The 17657-nt window shown below is 44.7% G+C and overlaps 1 protein-coding gene across 5 annotated transcripts in view; it reads left to right on the top strand.

Moving 5' to 3' along the window:
* Positions 1 to 1179: 1179 nt before the first annotated feature.
* SENP6 (SUMO specific peptidase 6) overlaps positions 1180 to 17657 on the top strand; it is a 97338-nt gene continuing 80860 nt past the window's right edge. For 2 of the 5 annotated variants that reach the window (XM_028157460.2, XM_028157525.2), the window contains exons 1-2: positions 1191 to 1812; positions 17445 to 17538. In XM_028157460.2, the coding sequence (XP_028013261.1) occupies positions 1761 to 1812; positions 17445 to 17538 (146 nt within the window). In that variant the 5' untranslated portion in view covers positions 1191 to 1760. Of the gene's footprint in view, positions 1813 to 17444; positions 17539 to 17657 lie in introns of all 5 variants that reach the window. The other 3 variants (XM_028157686.2, XM_028157583.2, XM_028157887.2) reach the window with 2 other exon arrangements.

Consider the following 17657-nt stretch of genomic DNA (forward strand, 5'->3'; position numbering starts at 1 on the left):
AGGTTCAAGTTTGAGAACCATTGCTTTGATCCCCACACTTCTCTTTAAAGCTTGGAATCACGGAGTTCCATAGAGATTAGGTGAAATTAATAAGCAAAGCCAGGACTTTGTCTGAAAGATACTACTTTACATTGCTGAAAATACATCTTTTCTATAACGCCACCTTGTTTCATGCGTATTAGCTTTCTATGGCTGCAGAAACAAATTAGTAACTTAGCAACTTAACAAAAATTATTATGTTAACAGTTCCGAAAGGTCAGAAGTGCATCTGTGTCCTGGGCCGCATCCCGGCGGCTGCCTTCTGCCAGCGCCCGCAGGGCATCCGTTTCCTGGCCTTCTGCAGGACGTCTTTCCATTTGTTGTATTTTCCAGATTTCCGTTATTGATCGTGTCTTATTTTCATAAATAAGAAATGAAGTAAAATGACATAAAAAAAAAAAAAAAAAGAAAGGAAAAGAAACACGAACACGACGTAGTCACCCGCAGTTCATTACCGGGCTGACTGGTACGGTAGGTTTGGAGTCTCGGGGACCTCAAACACAGGCCTTGCTTTATTTGTCCCTCACTGCCCCCCCCCCCCCCGAAGCGTACGGTGGGCTCTTCCCTGAGGAATTAATTTGAAAACGTCTTTAGAAATGAATGGAGACCACCAGTCATTTCCTCAGCTTGTGATTGCAGTGCCTCCCGCTCCCTCTTCCGGTTAGTTGGCCATGGCTCACAGGCCCAGGCCTCCTCGGAGGAACGAACGTGTCTCATTTCACGGGCGGTGGTGCTGCCACCGCAGCCACGCTCCCCGCGGGCTGCGCGGGGAAGGCGCTCACGCACCCGGGCTGCCGCCGGGCCAAACTCGGCCGGGCCGAGCCGGCGCCGCGAGGGCCAGCCCCACGGGGAGCGGCGCTGGGCTCCACAGTCGGTGCTCCGCGCGCGGCCGGGCCGGGCTGCTGAGGGGAGCGGCGCGGGGGCGGGAGCGGGAGCGGCGGGGGCGGGCGCGGCGGGGGCGGGCGCGGGCGCGGCGGGCGCGGGCGCGGCGGGGGCGGGAGCGGCGGGGGCGGGCGCGGCGGGGGCGGGCGCGGGAGCGGCGGGGGCGGGAGCGGCGGGGGCGGGCGCGGGCGGCAGCTCCGGCGCCCGTGGGGGAGGAGCAGCGGCGGCGGCGCGGCTGCTGTGGCGACGGACGCGAGGCGTGGGCAGAGCCCCACCCCCTCCGCATGGACAGTCGCAGAGGCCTCCGCTGATGCATTCACGCCTGGGCGGGGTGGGCGGACGGCCGTAGCGGCGGCGGCGGCGGCGGCGGCGGCGGCGGCAGCTGCAAGGAGGGGCGAGGCGCGCCTGGGCGCCTGACGGTAGCGGAGGCCTCGCCGCCGAGCGCGGCGGGTGCGGCCATTTTTACGGGCCGGGCCGAGGGGCGGCGTGAGAGTGCCCGCCTTCCAGCTCTCTTCCTGGGGCCCGCGGCGGGGGGAGGCTTCTCAGGCGGCCTGCGGGGGCGGTGGATGGGGAGTCGTGGGCCGAGAGGAGCCGGGCCTGGGAAGCGCCGCCGTCGTCGCCGCCGCGCTCAGCGCCCCGGAGGCGCCTGAGGAGAACCCCGGCGCGGCTAGGCCCGAGCGCCGGCCTTTGTGTAGGCCCGTCCGGACGCGAGCGGCGACCGCCCCACGGCCCAGCGCAGGCCCGCCACCCTGCGGCGGTCCCCCCCCCCCTGCGGCGCAGCCCCCCAGCCCGGCGAGGGCCATGGATTAAGGCGGCGGCGGCGGCGTGGGAGGAGGAAGATGGCGGCTGGCAAGAGCGGCGGCAGCTCCGGGGAGATTGCTTTTCTGGAAGGTACCTCCATGTCTGCCCTTGCGGGGCTGGGGTGGGGGAATAAGGGAACCTATGGCCCGTGACCCCCAGATATTCGATTGTTCGCGCTGGGTAGGTTCGGGGGGGGGGCGGGGGGCGCCGGGGGGATGTCGGGGAGGGAATGGGCTGCGAGGGCGCCGGGCTCGAGGCCGTGGGTGCGAGGGTCTGGGGCCGGGCCGGGCGGGCGGGCGGGTGGGTCGGCTGCGAGCCCGAGTTGCACGCCTAAGTGTCACGTTTTTGGATTTTTGGACGGAGGCCTAAAGGATGAGAGCCGACTGCGGCCACGTCTCGTCGGGTGTTCGTGGCAAGTTCCCAGTGGCCACGGTGGGTGAGGTTGGGATCCGGCCCGAGCAGGGAGGGGAGAGGTCGCCCTCCTGCGGGGGTTACAGCCGCCGCCGGTCTTTCGCAAAGCCTCGAGCTTCCCTTTGCAGCCCGCATTCAGCCTAGGCCTGGCCGCCTCTGGTGTTCTTACAGAATGGGTTTTTGCTAAAAATATCTTATAAGGTGATTTATTTAGAGAAAGAATGAGGTTTCGCAATCCCAATTTTGGGGCAGTCACCAAAGCTAATGGGCAGAGTGTGGATGTTTCCCATTTTTGATCACTTGTGAGGGGAAGGAAGGGAAACGTTTGCTGTCGGTGGATGAACGCTAGTTTTTCAGAAAACCTGTATGTTGTTATTGGGAATGGTGGTAATGGGGGGGAATGGTGGGAATGGGGGGGAATGGTGGGAATGGGGGGGAATGGTGGGAATGGGGGGGAATGGTGGGAATGGGGGGGAATGGTGGTAATGGGGGGGAATGGTGGGAATGGGGGGGAATGGTGGGAATGGGGGGGAATGGTGGGAATGGGGGGGAATGGTGGGAATGGGGGGGAATGGTGGGAATGGGGGGGAATGGTGGGAATGGGAAACAGTATTGGCTCTTTGCCGTCATAAGGCCCCCCCCCCCCAAATACAGCTAAATTCTTTGTAGTTGTGGACAAAGAACTTTGCTTAGATTGATTATGGCTTCAGGGTTTACACTGGTAACTGGCTGCACCCAGTGTTTAGGAAGATGGATGTATCTGCTTGTGGCAGGGATTGTTACAAAATTGGGTAATTGGCAAGATGATTCTCATATGCAATATAAGTAATACTTTTTAAAAAATAACTAATTAGAAGCATTTCTAAATTAATGACGTAGTTAACTGTGGTGTAACAGGTTCTTTAAGAGGGTGTTGAGAGGTGGGTAAGCCTTGTTTATGGTTTTATTAACAAGGCCTGGAAACAGTAGTAGCTACTCCACCTTCGTCTAATGAACGAAAAGGGCCTAATAGATGTAGGTGGGAGAAGAAATCTTAATTTACCTAATGCTTCCATGCGTGTATAGCAGAACAAAAGGAATCTTACCTTGCTGTGAAGCCAACCTTTATCTGAAAGTGATGCGAATTTAATATGAAATTCTTAGTAAGAAGATGTGGAGAGTGTGCAAGTTTTTCTGGGTTCATTTAATATTATCTCCATTCTATCTCTATTCTATTTTGAGCAGAATAGGTGCCTGTTGGAGGCTGATAGTGATGCAGCTTGTGTTGCATCATTTTTTTGTTTCGGTATTGGTACCTCAAAAGATGTCTTGCTTATTATATTCTGTTAATGCAGATGATTGTACTTTTATGTTGTGTTAAGTTTTGGGCAATATGCTTTTGATTCAGTTTAAATTTTGACTATATGAACATGGGATAGAAAGCATAAATAGCCAGGCTGGTGTGGCTCAGTGGTTGAGATGTGATCTATGAACCAGGAGGTCACAGTTCAATTCCCAGTCAGGGCACATGCCGGGGTTGCAAGCTTGATCCTCAGTGTGGGGCGTGCAAGAGGCAGCCAGTCAGTGATTTTTCCCCCCTCCCTCACTCCCTCCCTTCCTCCCTCCCTCCCTCCCTCCTCAAATAAATAAAATATATATATATTTCAAAAAGAAATAGCACAAATAAAGCCAAGAGATACTGGGCAGATGTGAATTTCGAACTATTGCTTTTAGTTTATTCTAACTTAAAGGTCTATGAATGTCCAGGAGATAAATTTGAGTGTAGTCATGTCTCCTTCAGCATTCTCATAAGGAAAGCAAATGGTAACTTGCTTAGAATATGAGCTTAAGGGAAAGCAAGGATTTCAGTTTCTTGTTGGATTTTCATATATTGTACTGCATTTTTTGAAATAAAAGAATAATATTCACTAGTTGTATTTTTTAATTTAATTCTTTTGGTGTTTTACACTTTTAATAAGAGAATATTCCACTGTAACTTGCCATATATTTTGCATTCTTCATAGGTCCTTAAGTTTTAATATTTAAACATCTACATAGTATACTTTTCTTACTCTCCAGTAGACTTCTTGAAAAACTGATGTAGGTTTTCATTCACACATTAAATATTTGGAGCCTATTCTGTGCTAGACACTGTACCAAGGTGACTATAGCAGTGTATAAGATGGTTAAAGCTCTGCTTTAAATATTTAGTAGGGGGGGGGGAAACCCTTAATAAATAACTAAACAGTCCATTTAGAACAGTCTTACCCCAAGTTTTCACATTGTTCCCTTTACTTTATTCAGGTCTGCTCAGACCTGACAACTTACTTAAAATGCCACGCTGTCACACACACATACAAACACCTGGTATTCCCTTTACTGTTGTATTTTTCATATGTTTTCATGTTTTTCAGTCCTACTAAAAATAAGCTTCATGAGAGCAATGACTTTGTTTCTTCACCATCTTATGTCTTACCCTTGGAACATACTTGTTGTTAATGAAATAAAGAAGATAATATAATAAAGGCTATGAAAGAAATATACTTACAGAACAAGGAAAGAATGGTAAAGCCATTTTACATAGTGTTAAAAATTCTGGAAAGGCCTTCCTGAGAAGGTGACCACTTCAGAGAGGATGATGCGTGTACAGGTTCTGAGATGATAATAGATGGTTCCATTTGTTAAAAAGGTCATGAGTGAAATGCAATCAGAGTGATGTGAAAGAGAAGCAGCAGATCTATCATACAAGATAATAAATTTTTCATTTTGAGAAGTGGGAAGTTACTGAGTTTGGGGCAGAGGGGTGCCATGATATAATTTATCTTTAAAAATCCCTGACTGCTCTGTGGAATGACTTGGAGAAGAGCAAGAGTAAAAGCAGGAACGTGAGTTAGAATATTATAGTAGTAATGTTATAGTAGTTTAGGGTTGGGATAGGATAGTGGCAGTGGAGATTGGGGAAAAGGAGTGGAGAGACTGAAGGTATATTTGGATGTAGAGCTAACAGGATTGTAATGGATTGTATCCTGAGGGTCAGAGTAAGGGAGGAATCAAAGATGACTCCCAGTTTTTTATTTGAGATGTTGGGGGTTAATTTCATTTACTGATGTGGAGTAGACTGGTAGAGGACCTAGAATTTAATAGCGCTGCTTTGGTGAAAGTGAGTTTGAAATGTCTTTATTCTAAATTATGTTTTACATTCTTATACCCACTAAGTAAATACTATTACCAACCATTTCTTTTTCTGGCTTCATTAAGGAAAAGGAGGCCTACTATCAACTGTTGTACATTATTTTGTGCATGTAATATCCCATGAAAATTGTGTGAATTTAATTAGATCACAGCTTGTATTGAATTTTTTTCTTTTTCTTCTTTGACTTGATTCTTTCTGTACTATTCATTTAAGGTTGTCTTATAACCCCTTTTCAGTTGTGATAGTTTGGCAGGTTTCTCTTTGTTCATTCATTTAACAGATATTTATTGAGCAACTCTAATGTTGTAGGTACTATGCTGAGAGGCACAATGATTGGAGGGGCGGGGGGCGGTGAGAATGATTTCTTCATGGAGTTTCTAGTCCAGAGAGGAAAGTCAGTGGTCCAATAATCACACTTGTAAATGTAAAATTATAACAAGTGCAGCAAAAGAGGATTATTCATAATAATGAGAATTTGATCTAATCATGGCAGTTGAAAAAGAAAATGTAGGTAGACAGTGCTTTCCAGGCAGAGGGAATAAAATAGAGGGAGCATGGCATGTTTAGGAAACTAAAAGGAGGACAGTGTGGTGCTAGCAAGGAGAGTGGTACAAGATTGGAGGTGCCATTATCAGGTTTGTTTTAAAAAAAGGTCATTGGCTACCACATAGAGAAAGCTTCAGAGAGGAGCAAGAGGTTATCAGCGAGACTAGTTAGGAAACTGTTGCAGAAGTGATGTTAGTTAGCTTGTTATAACCTTTCTTTTGATATTTTCCCCTTCTCTCTGGAACCTCTTAACAAGTTTACTTCCTCTCACATTGTTTCTTCTTCTTTTTTTTTTTTAATGTATTTTATTGATTTTTTTACAGAGAGGAAGGAAGAGGGATAGAGAGCTAGAAACATTGATAAGAGAGAAACATCAACCAGCTGCCTCTTGCACACCCCCCACCGGGGATGTGCCCGCAACCAGTGTACATGCCCTTGACCGGAATCGAACCTGGGACCTTTCAGTCCGCAGACCGACACTCCATCGACTGAGCCAAACCGGTTTGGGCTGTTTCTTCTTTTTTATGCTGCACTTGTTCATATATAGTTTGCTTTCCCTTTTCCTTTTTTCTTTTACCAAATAATTGCTCAGCAATATTTTCTTCCATTTTTTCCTGCCTTCCCTTTTATTCATACACTAGAGGCCCGGTGCACGTGTGCACAGGGTGGGGGGGGGGGCAGTGTCCCCTCAGACCAGCCTGCACCCTCTCTAATCCAGGATCCCTCTCACAATCCTGGACTGCTGGCTCCTAATTGCTCACCTGCCTGCCTGCCTGCCTGGTCGCCTCTAACTGCCCCCAACTCTGCCCGCCCCCCCCCTCAACCTGGTCGCCCCTAACTGCTCCCCCCCCCCCCGACCTGGTCTCCTCTAACTGCCCCCCTTGTCGGCCTGGTCACCCCCAACTGTGTGTCGTGTCCCCCCCCCCCCACCCCCCCACCCCCGGTCCACCTGGTCGCCCCTCACAGCCTCCCCCGCCAGCCTGGTTGCCCCACGCAGCCTGCTTGTTCAGTCATTTGGTCATCCCTCACTAACCCCCCTGCTGGCCTGGTAGTAGGCAGCCATCTTGTGAGAGCGTGAGGATTAATTTGTATATTACTTCTTTATTATATAGGACTAGAAGCCCCATGCACGAAATTCGTGCAAGGGCTGCCTTGTGGGCCCACGGCCCCACCCACTGATCGTTCTAGAAGGTCATTCTGCTGTCTGGTCTAATTAGCATATTAGCTCTTTATTATACAGGATACACACACCCACACCTCTTTGTTTTCCTATTTATTCTGGGCCCTTCTTCCTTTGTGGACTTGGCCCAGTAGGCTGAAAAGACTGCAGTACCAGTATTGTCCTCTATACCAGCAAAATTGCTTTTATCTCCAAATGAGAAGTGTCTTCCATTTCCTCTAAGCCATACTTAGCCATACTTAATTGGTTATAAATACATGTAATTATAACTCAACTCCATTAGTTTGTCACTTTTAACTGGGGACAGTAAATACTTCACAATACCTCTTAACTAAAGCACAATTTCTTCTAGATGATCGGTATTCCATGAATATATGCAAAGTCTTTAGTTTCAGTCTGCCCAGGGGAACATGCCACAAAGTTCTCCCATTTAGCTCTGCTCATTTTTCTTTTGGTTGCACCACTTTAATTTTTAATTTATCCTTATTGTTAAAAGTATTACACATGTCCTTTTTCCCCATCAGTGACCCCCTCCACTCTTCTCCTGTCCATAAGTTCTTTGGCTAATCTCTTCTTGAGCACTGCCCGCCCCCCAGCCCCGCCTTCCCTCTTAAATCCATCAGTCTGTTCCATGCTTCAGTGTCTCTGATTACACCACTTTTAAAAACTATATCATGGTGCCATTCCTTATTTACTACTTACATAAGTATATGTATTTCCTGGTTTCATCCCAGGTGAATTTATAAATTCTACTTATCACTTTATTTCTTGTATGCACATGGAACAGTAGAGTAGAAACTCACTTGAAATGGAAGTGATTTTCATTAGAAATTCATTGAGAACATGAACTCAGAGACCAGAATGCTGGAATTAAACATCTAGCTCTACTACTTACTAGCTGTGTGATCTTGGATAGATTATTTAACCTCTGTGTTTTCATATGTGTAAAACAAGGATAATAATTGTAGTTACCTCATAAGGTTACCATGAAAATTACTGGTAAATGTCTTAATATATATTAAATTCTTAGATCAATTTGAGTCATATAATTCTAAGCACTATATGTCACTTGTTATTACTATATTTGTTTTCTTAGCAGGTAGGAAAAGAACTTTCTCTTGCTTTCCTTCTCTTCCATCTTGCCACTTCTTTCATTTGAATTCTAGTTGTATTGTTTTTCTTTTACTTACTACCTTTCTTTTTTCTAGGTATTAGTGGATTCTGTTTTGTGACCCATAGCAAGTTAGTGGGGAAATCGGAATTGGAACTTGGGACCTGATTTATAGACCTAATCTCCTTCAGCATTTCCTTTCTCTCTCCCTTATAGTCCCTTGCTTCTTCATACTTCCTCTTATCTACTTTACCTTTGGGAGGAGGGTTGGACAAGAAAAGGCAAAATAACAGGGAATTATGAGGATTTATCATTTGTTGATAAACAGAACTCAAGAAAGCAAAAGCGGGTCTCTTAACGCCCAACCCCAAAAGTTATACAGTATTACTTCTGCCATATTCTGTTGGCCAAAATGTCACAGAGCCAGACCAGATTCAAGGGAAGGGGAATTAGATTCCACCATTCAAGGGGAAGAGTGGCAAAGAATATGCAGCTGTCTTTAATCTACATAGCCATCTTTCCTCTCAAATCCAAGTTGTATTTTTTTTTTTTAATTCAACAAAGTCATAGTATTTCTTAAAACTTGAAAATGACAGTTCCTGTGAGATCCAAAAGTTTCTAATATCTGGACAGTTTAGGAGGCTAAAAATAACAAGGTAGGCCACACAATTTGTAATTTGTTTCAAAGGTGTAAATAACAGCATAAACAGTCATTATTTTTGACTTAGAGTGCTAAAAATTGGGATAGTCCTAGGCCAGTGATGGGCAACCTTTTGAGCTTGGTGTGTCAAACTTCGCCAAAAAACTGAGCATAACTTGGGTAGTGTGTCATTTTGAGAAAAAAAAACATTATTTCATAGATGTCTCATCCTCAGGAGCAGCAAATGTTTCATCCTCGCCGCGTGTCATCAGAAATGGCTACGCGTGTCAGTGCTGACACGTGTGTCATAGGTTCGCCATCACTGTCCTAGGCAAATTGGGATGTTTAGATATTCTGCCTTGTCCCAAGTTAACAGCTACGTTGAGGCCATCTGAAACTACAGCCTTAAGTAGCAAAAACAAACAAAAAAAATACAAGCCAGCCTGGCCAGTGTTGCTCAGTGGTTGACCTATGAACCAGGAGGTCAAGATTTAATTTCCAGCCCTAACTGGTTTGGCTCAGTGGCCTTCGGACTTAAGGGTCCAGGTTCGATTCCAGTCAAGGACATGTACCTTGGTTGCGGACACATATCCAGTGGGGAATGTGCAGGAGGCAGCTGATCGATGTTTCTCATCAACTTTTCTAACTATCCCTCTTCCTTCCTCTCTGTAAAATATCAATAAAATATATTTTAAAAAAAAGATTTAATTTCCAGTCAGGGCACATGCTCAGGTTGCAGGCTTGGTTCCCAATAGGGGGCGTGCAGGAGGCAGCCAATCTATGATGTTTCTCATCAATATTTCTCTCTCCCTCTTCCTTCCTGTCTGGAATCAATAAAAATATACTTTAAAAAAGCACACACAAAAAACCAAGCCATGTTCTTACCTTTGGAGTTTTTTTGATATTTCAAATAACATTTCACCTTAGTTTTGAATATGGGTTTCCCCCCCATCCAATATTAACTGCTTACAATCTTTGAAACAGAGCAGGGAGAGAAAAGTGCTGGTGTCCACTGTATAGTAAATTTCAGTGGTTTGTTGGTGTCTTTTTTTTTTTTTTTTCAAAGATTGAGGCCATATTTTAGGAAATGAAGAGCTAGAAATTCTCCAAGACTTGTTTGTAGACTATCTACTAACCTATTGTCTTGCCTCTATTCAAGAATCTATAAACTTTTTGCCCCCACAACTTTGAATAGATGAATCTGCTACTAAATCTTGGGAACATCATGGCCATGGTTGACTTTGCCTCTGTGGAAATCAATATCTTCTCTGCCTCCATAATTCCAATGGCCACGGTTTGAATGAGGCGGGGTTCCAAATGTTTTGGCATTTAATCTTTTTTCTTCAGTTCACGTTGGGTCTCCATTCTCTATTACCATCACAGGAACTATCGAAGAATGATTTAACTTTGTCACAATAGCAATTAAGTCTGAGAATCTTTTTTGTTGTTTTTTGTTAAGTCTGAGAATCTTGAGCATTTTCTTTACAATCTGGGGATCAGTTTCTGAGTCTCCTCTGTCTTCACCATTTCCAGGCTTTACCATTTCTCAAGTTTATCTTCTTTTAACCTTTTGCACTCGGATGTCGAGTGTGACTCGACACGGTTAGCATTAGAATAAAGGAATCGAGAAAAAAGCAAGCGAGTGCAAAGGGTTAATATAAGTTTATTATAGAACTGTCAGTTTTCTCTGTCATGTTATGCATTTGCACTTTGATAAAGTGTTTTATTGGTCTATCTGTTTGAGTGCTGAGTTCCCATGTCACCTTGATAGTCCTCTTCTCCTTTCCTTATAGCTAAAAGAACATTTGGAGCCACTTGGCTTTATCAATCATTACAGAGTTGTCGATTTGCTGGCTTTGGAGCTTTGTGTGCATCAGCTTGAGCTAACTATATTTTGTGGTTGAGCTCAGTGGTATGAACCAGGAGGTCACGATTCAATTCCTGGTCAAGGCATATGCCTCTTGGTTGCAGCCTTGATCCCCAGTGTGGGGCGTGCAGGAGGCAGCCAATCAATGTTTCTCTTTCATCATTGATGTTTATCTCTCCCTCTCCCTTCCTCTCTGAAATAAATTTTAAAAAATTATTTTTTTAAATTGAAAGCCAACCTCATCACTTTGGGATAAGGTAACACCATTTGATACTCATATTCCGTAGAAGATCAGTGAGCTTCCAGCAACACTAATAGCACCACACTGCTGCCTTATGATGGCCTTGGATAGAACTAGCTGCTTGTTGGTAAAAGGTCCATAGAAATCCACTGGAATGAAGTTCATAAAGCAGAAAACACTGCAGAATAAAAAGCTGGATCCTGAGGCAAAAAGAATATTGTGGTTTTGGTGACTCACACAGAAATCTAATTTAATTCCTCCTAAGAATATTATATTCAGACTTCATTATCCTATCTAATAAAAGAGAAACATGCAAATTGACCATACCTCTGCTACGCCCACCAGTCAATCAGAGCGAGTATGCAAATTAACCCAACAAATATGGCAGCGGCCACGGAGCTGGAGTGAGCAGGAGGCTTGGGTTGCCCCTGGCGATGGAGGAAGCCAAGCTATCTGCCCGCCCTGTCCAGCCCTGGTCTCCGCTCAAGGCTACAAAGTTTCAATTATAGAAGATAAATAAATCCCAATACCTGCTTCTGGCCTCTGCTCAAGGAGGCGCTGAAAAAAAAAAAAAAAAAAGGAGGGTCTGGGAGCTTAGGTTGCTGGGGGGCATGGCCAGCCTGCAAACAGCCATCAGCCCCTCACCCAGGCTGGCCATGCCCCCCCCCCCCCCCAGTGGGGACTCGTACCCCATGGGGGCGTGGCTGGCCTGCAAACCACCACAGACCCCTTGCTCAGGCCACCCCACACTCCAAGGGAACCCCCACCCTGACCCGGGACACCCTTCAGGGCAAACCAGCCGGCCCCCACCCGTGCACCAGGCCTCTATACTAATAAAAGGGTAATATGCTAATTAGACTGGGAGACCTTCCAGGAGACCTTCTGGATGTTCTGGACAAAGCCATGGTTGCGTGGGCGAGGCAGAGGTGGTTAGAGGCCAAGAGGGGAGGGCAGTTGTGGGTGATTAGGCTGGTGGGGGGGCGGGGCCGTTTGGGGTAAGCAGACCAGTAGGGCAGCCAGTTGGGGCCGAGCAGGCCAGGCCGTCAGTGGGGGTCAGTTGGAGGTGATCAGGACAGCGGCGGGGGGGCATTTTGGAGTGAGCAGGCCAGCAGGGGCGCAGTTGGGGGTGAGCAAGCCAGTGGGGAGGGAAAGTGGGGGCGAGCAGGCCAGCAGGGGGTGGCATTTGGGGGTGAGCAGGCTGGCAGGCAGAGTGGTTAGGGGCAATCAGGTAGGCAGGCAGGCAGGTGAGCGGTTAGGAGCCAGCAGTCCCAGGTTGCAAGAGGGATGTCCAACTGCCAGTTTAGGCCCGATCCCTGTAAACCGGCAGTAGGACATCCTTCAAGGGGTCCCAGATTGGAGAGGGTAAAGGCTGGGCTGAGGAACACACACACACACCCCCTCCCCCGTGCACAAATTTCCTGCACTGGGCCACTAGTGAGTTAATATTAGACAATCTATTTGTCTTCTGTACTAAAGGATAAAGGTTTTATACATTAGGAATTGGAAAAAATCACCTCAGCCCTGATCGTGCACCAGAAGGATAGAGTCCTAGTAATTCTGGCCACTGGCCCTTTAAGAGGACCTACTGGATCTCCAGCAGCCTCTGTGCCACTTAGAGAAAATCCCCACTGAAGTTATGGGGACTTCTCTTCCCAGGTCTGGAATCCTGGGCTGGGGATCTAGTGTGGGGCTGGGACCCCTTTCTTCTCATGGTGAGGGGTGGGGGTAGGGGTAGGGGTGGTCTTCTGCAGCCTAGATATCCCACTTGATATAAATGGCACGTGGGTGTCAGACCAGCCTGTTCTGTGCCTCTGCCCCTCCTACCAGTCTCAATGTACTTTCTTTACTTCTCTAGTTGTAGGACTTCCATTCAGCCAGATTGCAGGAAGTTCTGAATGATGGTTGTTCTGTATTTTAATTATAATTTTGATGTGGTTGTTGAGGTGACCAGTATCGGTGTTTACCTATGCTGTCTTGGTTCTCCTCAAATTTACTCTTAATGATGTAATTTCTCCTGATTAATGATATTTTTGGTTGTGAATGCACGTATTTTGAAATTCTTTTCTTGAGGCTTGCAATGAAATTACATATATATATATATATATATATATATATATTTAATCGAACTTACTGGGGAGATATTGGTTAATAAAATTATACAGGTGTACAGTTCTACAATACATTATCTGTATACTGTATTGAGTGTTTACCACACCAAGTAAAGTCTCCTTCCATCACAATTTATCTCCCCTTTATCTTCTACCTAACCCCCTAACTTTTATGTTTATTAAGAGATGATTTATATTGAATTGCTAGAGGCCCGGTGCATGAAATTTGTGCCCGGGTAGGGTCCCTAGGCCTGGCCGGCGATCAGGGACGATCTGTGCAGCGACCAGCAGGGCGATTGGGGGCCCCTGCTGGCACCCGCCTTGGCTAGCCTGGGGTCTGCAGGCTGGGGCAGCTCCTGCATTGAGCTTTCTGCCCCCTGGTGGTCAGTGCGCGTCATAGTGACTGGTCAATTCACTGGTCATTCCACCATTTGGTCGATTTGCACATTAGGCTTTTATTATATAGGATGCTGTTCATTTAGAAGTTTTGTTTGTTTTTTGTCTTTACAAACATTCCCTAATTGTGGTAAAATATACATAAAATAAAATTTACCATTTTAACCATTTTTAAATGTCTAGTTTTGCATATTGGCACTATGTTCATAATGTTATGCAATTATCTCCACTATCCATTTTCAGAACTTTTAATCATCCTAAACAAAAACTACCCATTAAAATATAACTCTCCATTCAACTCTCCCTTTAGCTGCTGCTGTTCTACTTTCTGAAAATGCCTATTCTAGGTACCTCATATAAGTGGAATCTTAACAGTATCTGCCTGAGTGGTTTATTTCACTCAGTGTAATGTTTTCAGGGCTCATCCATGTTGTACCATGCATCAGAATTTCATTCCTTTATGGGTGAATTTGTGTGTGTGTGTGTGTGTGTGCACACGCGTGCGCGTGTGTACGTGTGTTGATCCATTCATCTGTTGGTGGACATTTGGGTTGTTTCCACCTTTGGCAGTTGTGAATAATGCTGCTATAATATTGGTGTATAAGTGTCAGAGTCCATGCCCTCAGTTATTAGTTTGGTATACTAGGTATATTGGTTAATAATACAGATTCTGTAATCAAAGAAAACATGATAATTTCAAGAGAAACATCAAAAGTGCTTTATTCAAAGTAATGTCCATCGCTAGCTACACATTTCCTGCATCTTTCAGGTAATTTGTGGATACCGTACCAATAGAATTTTTCTTGTTTTGAGGCAAACCATTCAGAGACCCAATTTTCCACTTCTTTGTATGTTTTGAAGTGCTGCTCAGAAAATGCATGGGCTATCGATCGGAACAGCAAGGTCTGTTGAATACAGTGGGTGGGTTAATACTTCCCAGGCAAGATCTTTTAATGTGTCTTTAACGGGTTTTGAAGTGTGTGATAGTGTGTCATGAAGCAAAATTACTTTGCCGTGTCTTCTGGCACATTCTGGTCATTTCACAATCAAAGCGTGGTTCAAATTGATTATTTGTTGTCGCTAGCGATCAGTATTACGGGTTTCACCTGGTTTTAGAAGCTCAATACACCACACCTGCCTGATCCCACCAAACGCAGAGCATTGTCTTCTTTCTGAAGCAATTTGGACTTGCAGTCGATGTTGATGGTTGACCTAGATCAACCCATGATTTTGTGCATTTGGGATTCTCAAAATAAATCCACTTTTCATCACCAGTCACAATTTGATGCAAAAAAGAGTTTCTTTCATGCCTTTAAAGCAACATTTTACTAATGACTTTTCGGTTTTCCATTTGTCTTTCATTCAGTTGATGTGGCACCCATTTTCCTTCCTTTACAGTCTTTCCCATTGCTTGTAAATGATTGGAAATTGTTTGCTGAGCAACGTTTAATATTTCTGCAAGTTGTTTTTGAATTTGACATGGATCTTCATCCAATAATGCATGTAATTGTTGGTCTTCAAATTTTTTCGGTTTGACCTGGACGTTCTTTGTTTTTCACATCAAAATCATCACTTTTAAAACATTTAAACCAGTGTTCACAAGTATCTTGAGATGGAGCATGTTCACCATAAGCTTCCCCAAGTATTCAGCAGCACTTTTCTTCAAAATAAAGTAATGAATTAAAACTTCCTGCAAATGCTCTTTTTTTGGCATGAAATTTGACATTTTTAAGTGTAAAAGTATCTATGATGTTAACACCTTCAGAAAATTTGACACATGAAGTTTTGAAGCTTGTTGTCAATACAACAAAATAGCATACATATCAAATCGCATATATATCAACATATGTGTAACTCCATCTATTGAAAAAATCTGCATTATTAACCCGTACACCTAGTATACCCAGAAGTAGAGTTGATGGATCATAGGGTAATTTTATGTTTAACTTTTTAGTCAACTGCCCAACTTTTCCCACAGTGGCTGCAGCATTTTTCATTCCCACCAGTAGTGCATAAAAGTTTCAATTCCTCCACATTTTTATCACTACTACTTATTATATTTAATTTTTATAAAGAAATAGCCATCCTAATGGGTGCAAACTAGTATCTCATTATAGTTTTGATTTTTATTTAGTGAGCATCTTTTCTTGTGAGACTTTTAAAATTATGGGCTTTTCTGGGCCATCCTATCTAATAAAGAGGGAATATGCTATAACCCTCACACTGTTGCAAAGATGGCGGAACCCACAGCCAATGAGGGAATATGCTAATTGACTGCCATGCCCTCCAAGATGGCAGCGCCCACAATCACAAGATGGCGGTGCCCAGTCCCCTCAGCCCTGCTGGGGTGTCAGGCACGCAGCAAGGCAAGGCCCACCTTCCTCTGGAGTCCCCCCTTCCCCTCAGTCCCCCAGTTGCCCAAGGCCGGCCTGAGGCACAGGCAAGCCTCAGATGGCGGCTGCCCAGGGCCGCCAGAGGCTCAGGTAACCAGGGCCGGCTGAGGCTTGCGCTGCGGGCAGTGGCAGCAGCAGAGGTGTGATGGGGGCATCGCCTTCCCCTGATTGCTGGTCGCCTCCAACCCCTAAGGGCTCTTGGACTGTGAAAGGGGGCAGGCCTGCCCCCTCCAGTGCATGAATTTTCATGCTCTAGGCCTCTAGTGTATGTTATAAAACATTTGGTCCCAAATCTGAGTAATTGTGAGTTTATGGTTAGGAATTCTCTAATCATGGGAATATATACTTGTGTGTGTGTGTGTGTGTGTGCATATTTCAATCCAAAAATCCAGAGGCAAGGACAGGACATTATTATTATTTCCATTGTTGAATTCTTCAGTGAGTTTATTTGTTTTACCCTAGTTCACCCAATCAGAGTGTTGCCCTTCAGGTATTCTGGTATTCAGTCTGACTCTTCATTTTGTTGTGTCCCCAAACTTTATATATATATTGATTTTAGATAGAGATGGAGGGAGGGAGAGAGAGAGACACATTGATGTGTGAGAAACACACTTCTGCACACTCCCTATTGGGGATTGAGCCTGAAATGTTGGCATGTGCTCACACCCTAGGAATCAAATGGCGACCTTTTGGTGCATGGGAACATGCTCAATGACCTGAACCACACCAGCCAGGGCTCTGGGGCTCTAAACTTGATCTTATAAACCAGGCTCTAGGCCAGGCGTCCTCAAACTACGGCCCGCGGGCCACATGCGGGTGTTTTTGCCGTTTTGTTTTTTTACTTCAAAATAAGATATGTGCAGTGTGCATAGGAATGTGTTCATGGTTTTTTTTAAACTATAGTCCGGCCCTCCAACGGTCTGAGGGACAGTGAACTGGTCCCCTGTTTAAAAAGTTTGAGGACCCCTGCTCTAGGCCATCAGGATTTTGTCATGTGGCTTCAAATGACAATTTCAGAAGTTTATTTCTCCAGGTTCCCACTTACCAGTTTATGACTTCAACGGTTTTCAGCCATGCACTTATAAAATTTTTAAAACTCATAATGAGCATGTTTGGTTTTCTGATATGGAGGTTTTTTTGAAGTGCTGCTCAGAAAGTGCATGTGCCATCATTAGGAACTAAGACACTAAACAAGTTCATCATATTGCCAACACAAAAATCTTTTGTTTGTTTCCCTTCTGTTAAAAGGCAGAGATGATGAAGGTAAAGAAAAGGTCAGTTAGTGGTCTGGATATGGTTCTCATAAATAAGGCAAGCAAACTAACAGGCACTGATTTCTAGAATCAGTAATCAATTATGGAGATACAGGGTTGATTTTTAAAAATATTTCATATATATTCATTTCATACATATTCATGTGTGTGTGTCCCCATTTTTATTGTATGTTACAAATTTGAGCTGCTTTTTCTAGCAAACTCACACATGGATGACATTAAAGTGTTCTTTCTCTCTTTAGGGGAAATAAGGTGTTCATGAGCAATAATCAAAGGCATTCAAGTGAAAAGAAACTCTAGACTAAAAGAGCTTGGGGAATGCTCCATTTCATTTTATAGATGATAGCTCTATTAATGAATACTTATCTTTGTTTTTATTTCAGCTTTAACTAGATCAGAATCTAAGAGAGATGGAGGTTTTAAAAATAATTGGAGCTTTGATCATGGAGAAGAAAGTGAAGGAGATACAGATAAAGAGTAAGATTTTTTTCCCCTCAGATATTTTATAAGAACGAAATTTTTCATTAGAAAAATAATATAAATTATTTTCTATGGAAATATTTTTAAGAGTATGGTATTCTTAAGAAAATATTGAC

Source organism: Eptesicus fuscus, chromosome 10, assembly GCF_027574615.1.
Source record: "Eptesicus fuscus isolate TK198812 chromosome 10, DD_ASM_mEF_20220401, whole genome shotgun sequence".
In the NCBI taxonomy this organism is placed as follows: domain Eukaryota; kingdom Metazoa; phylum Chordata; class Mammalia; order Chiroptera; family Vespertilionidae; genus Eptesicus; species Eptesicus fuscus.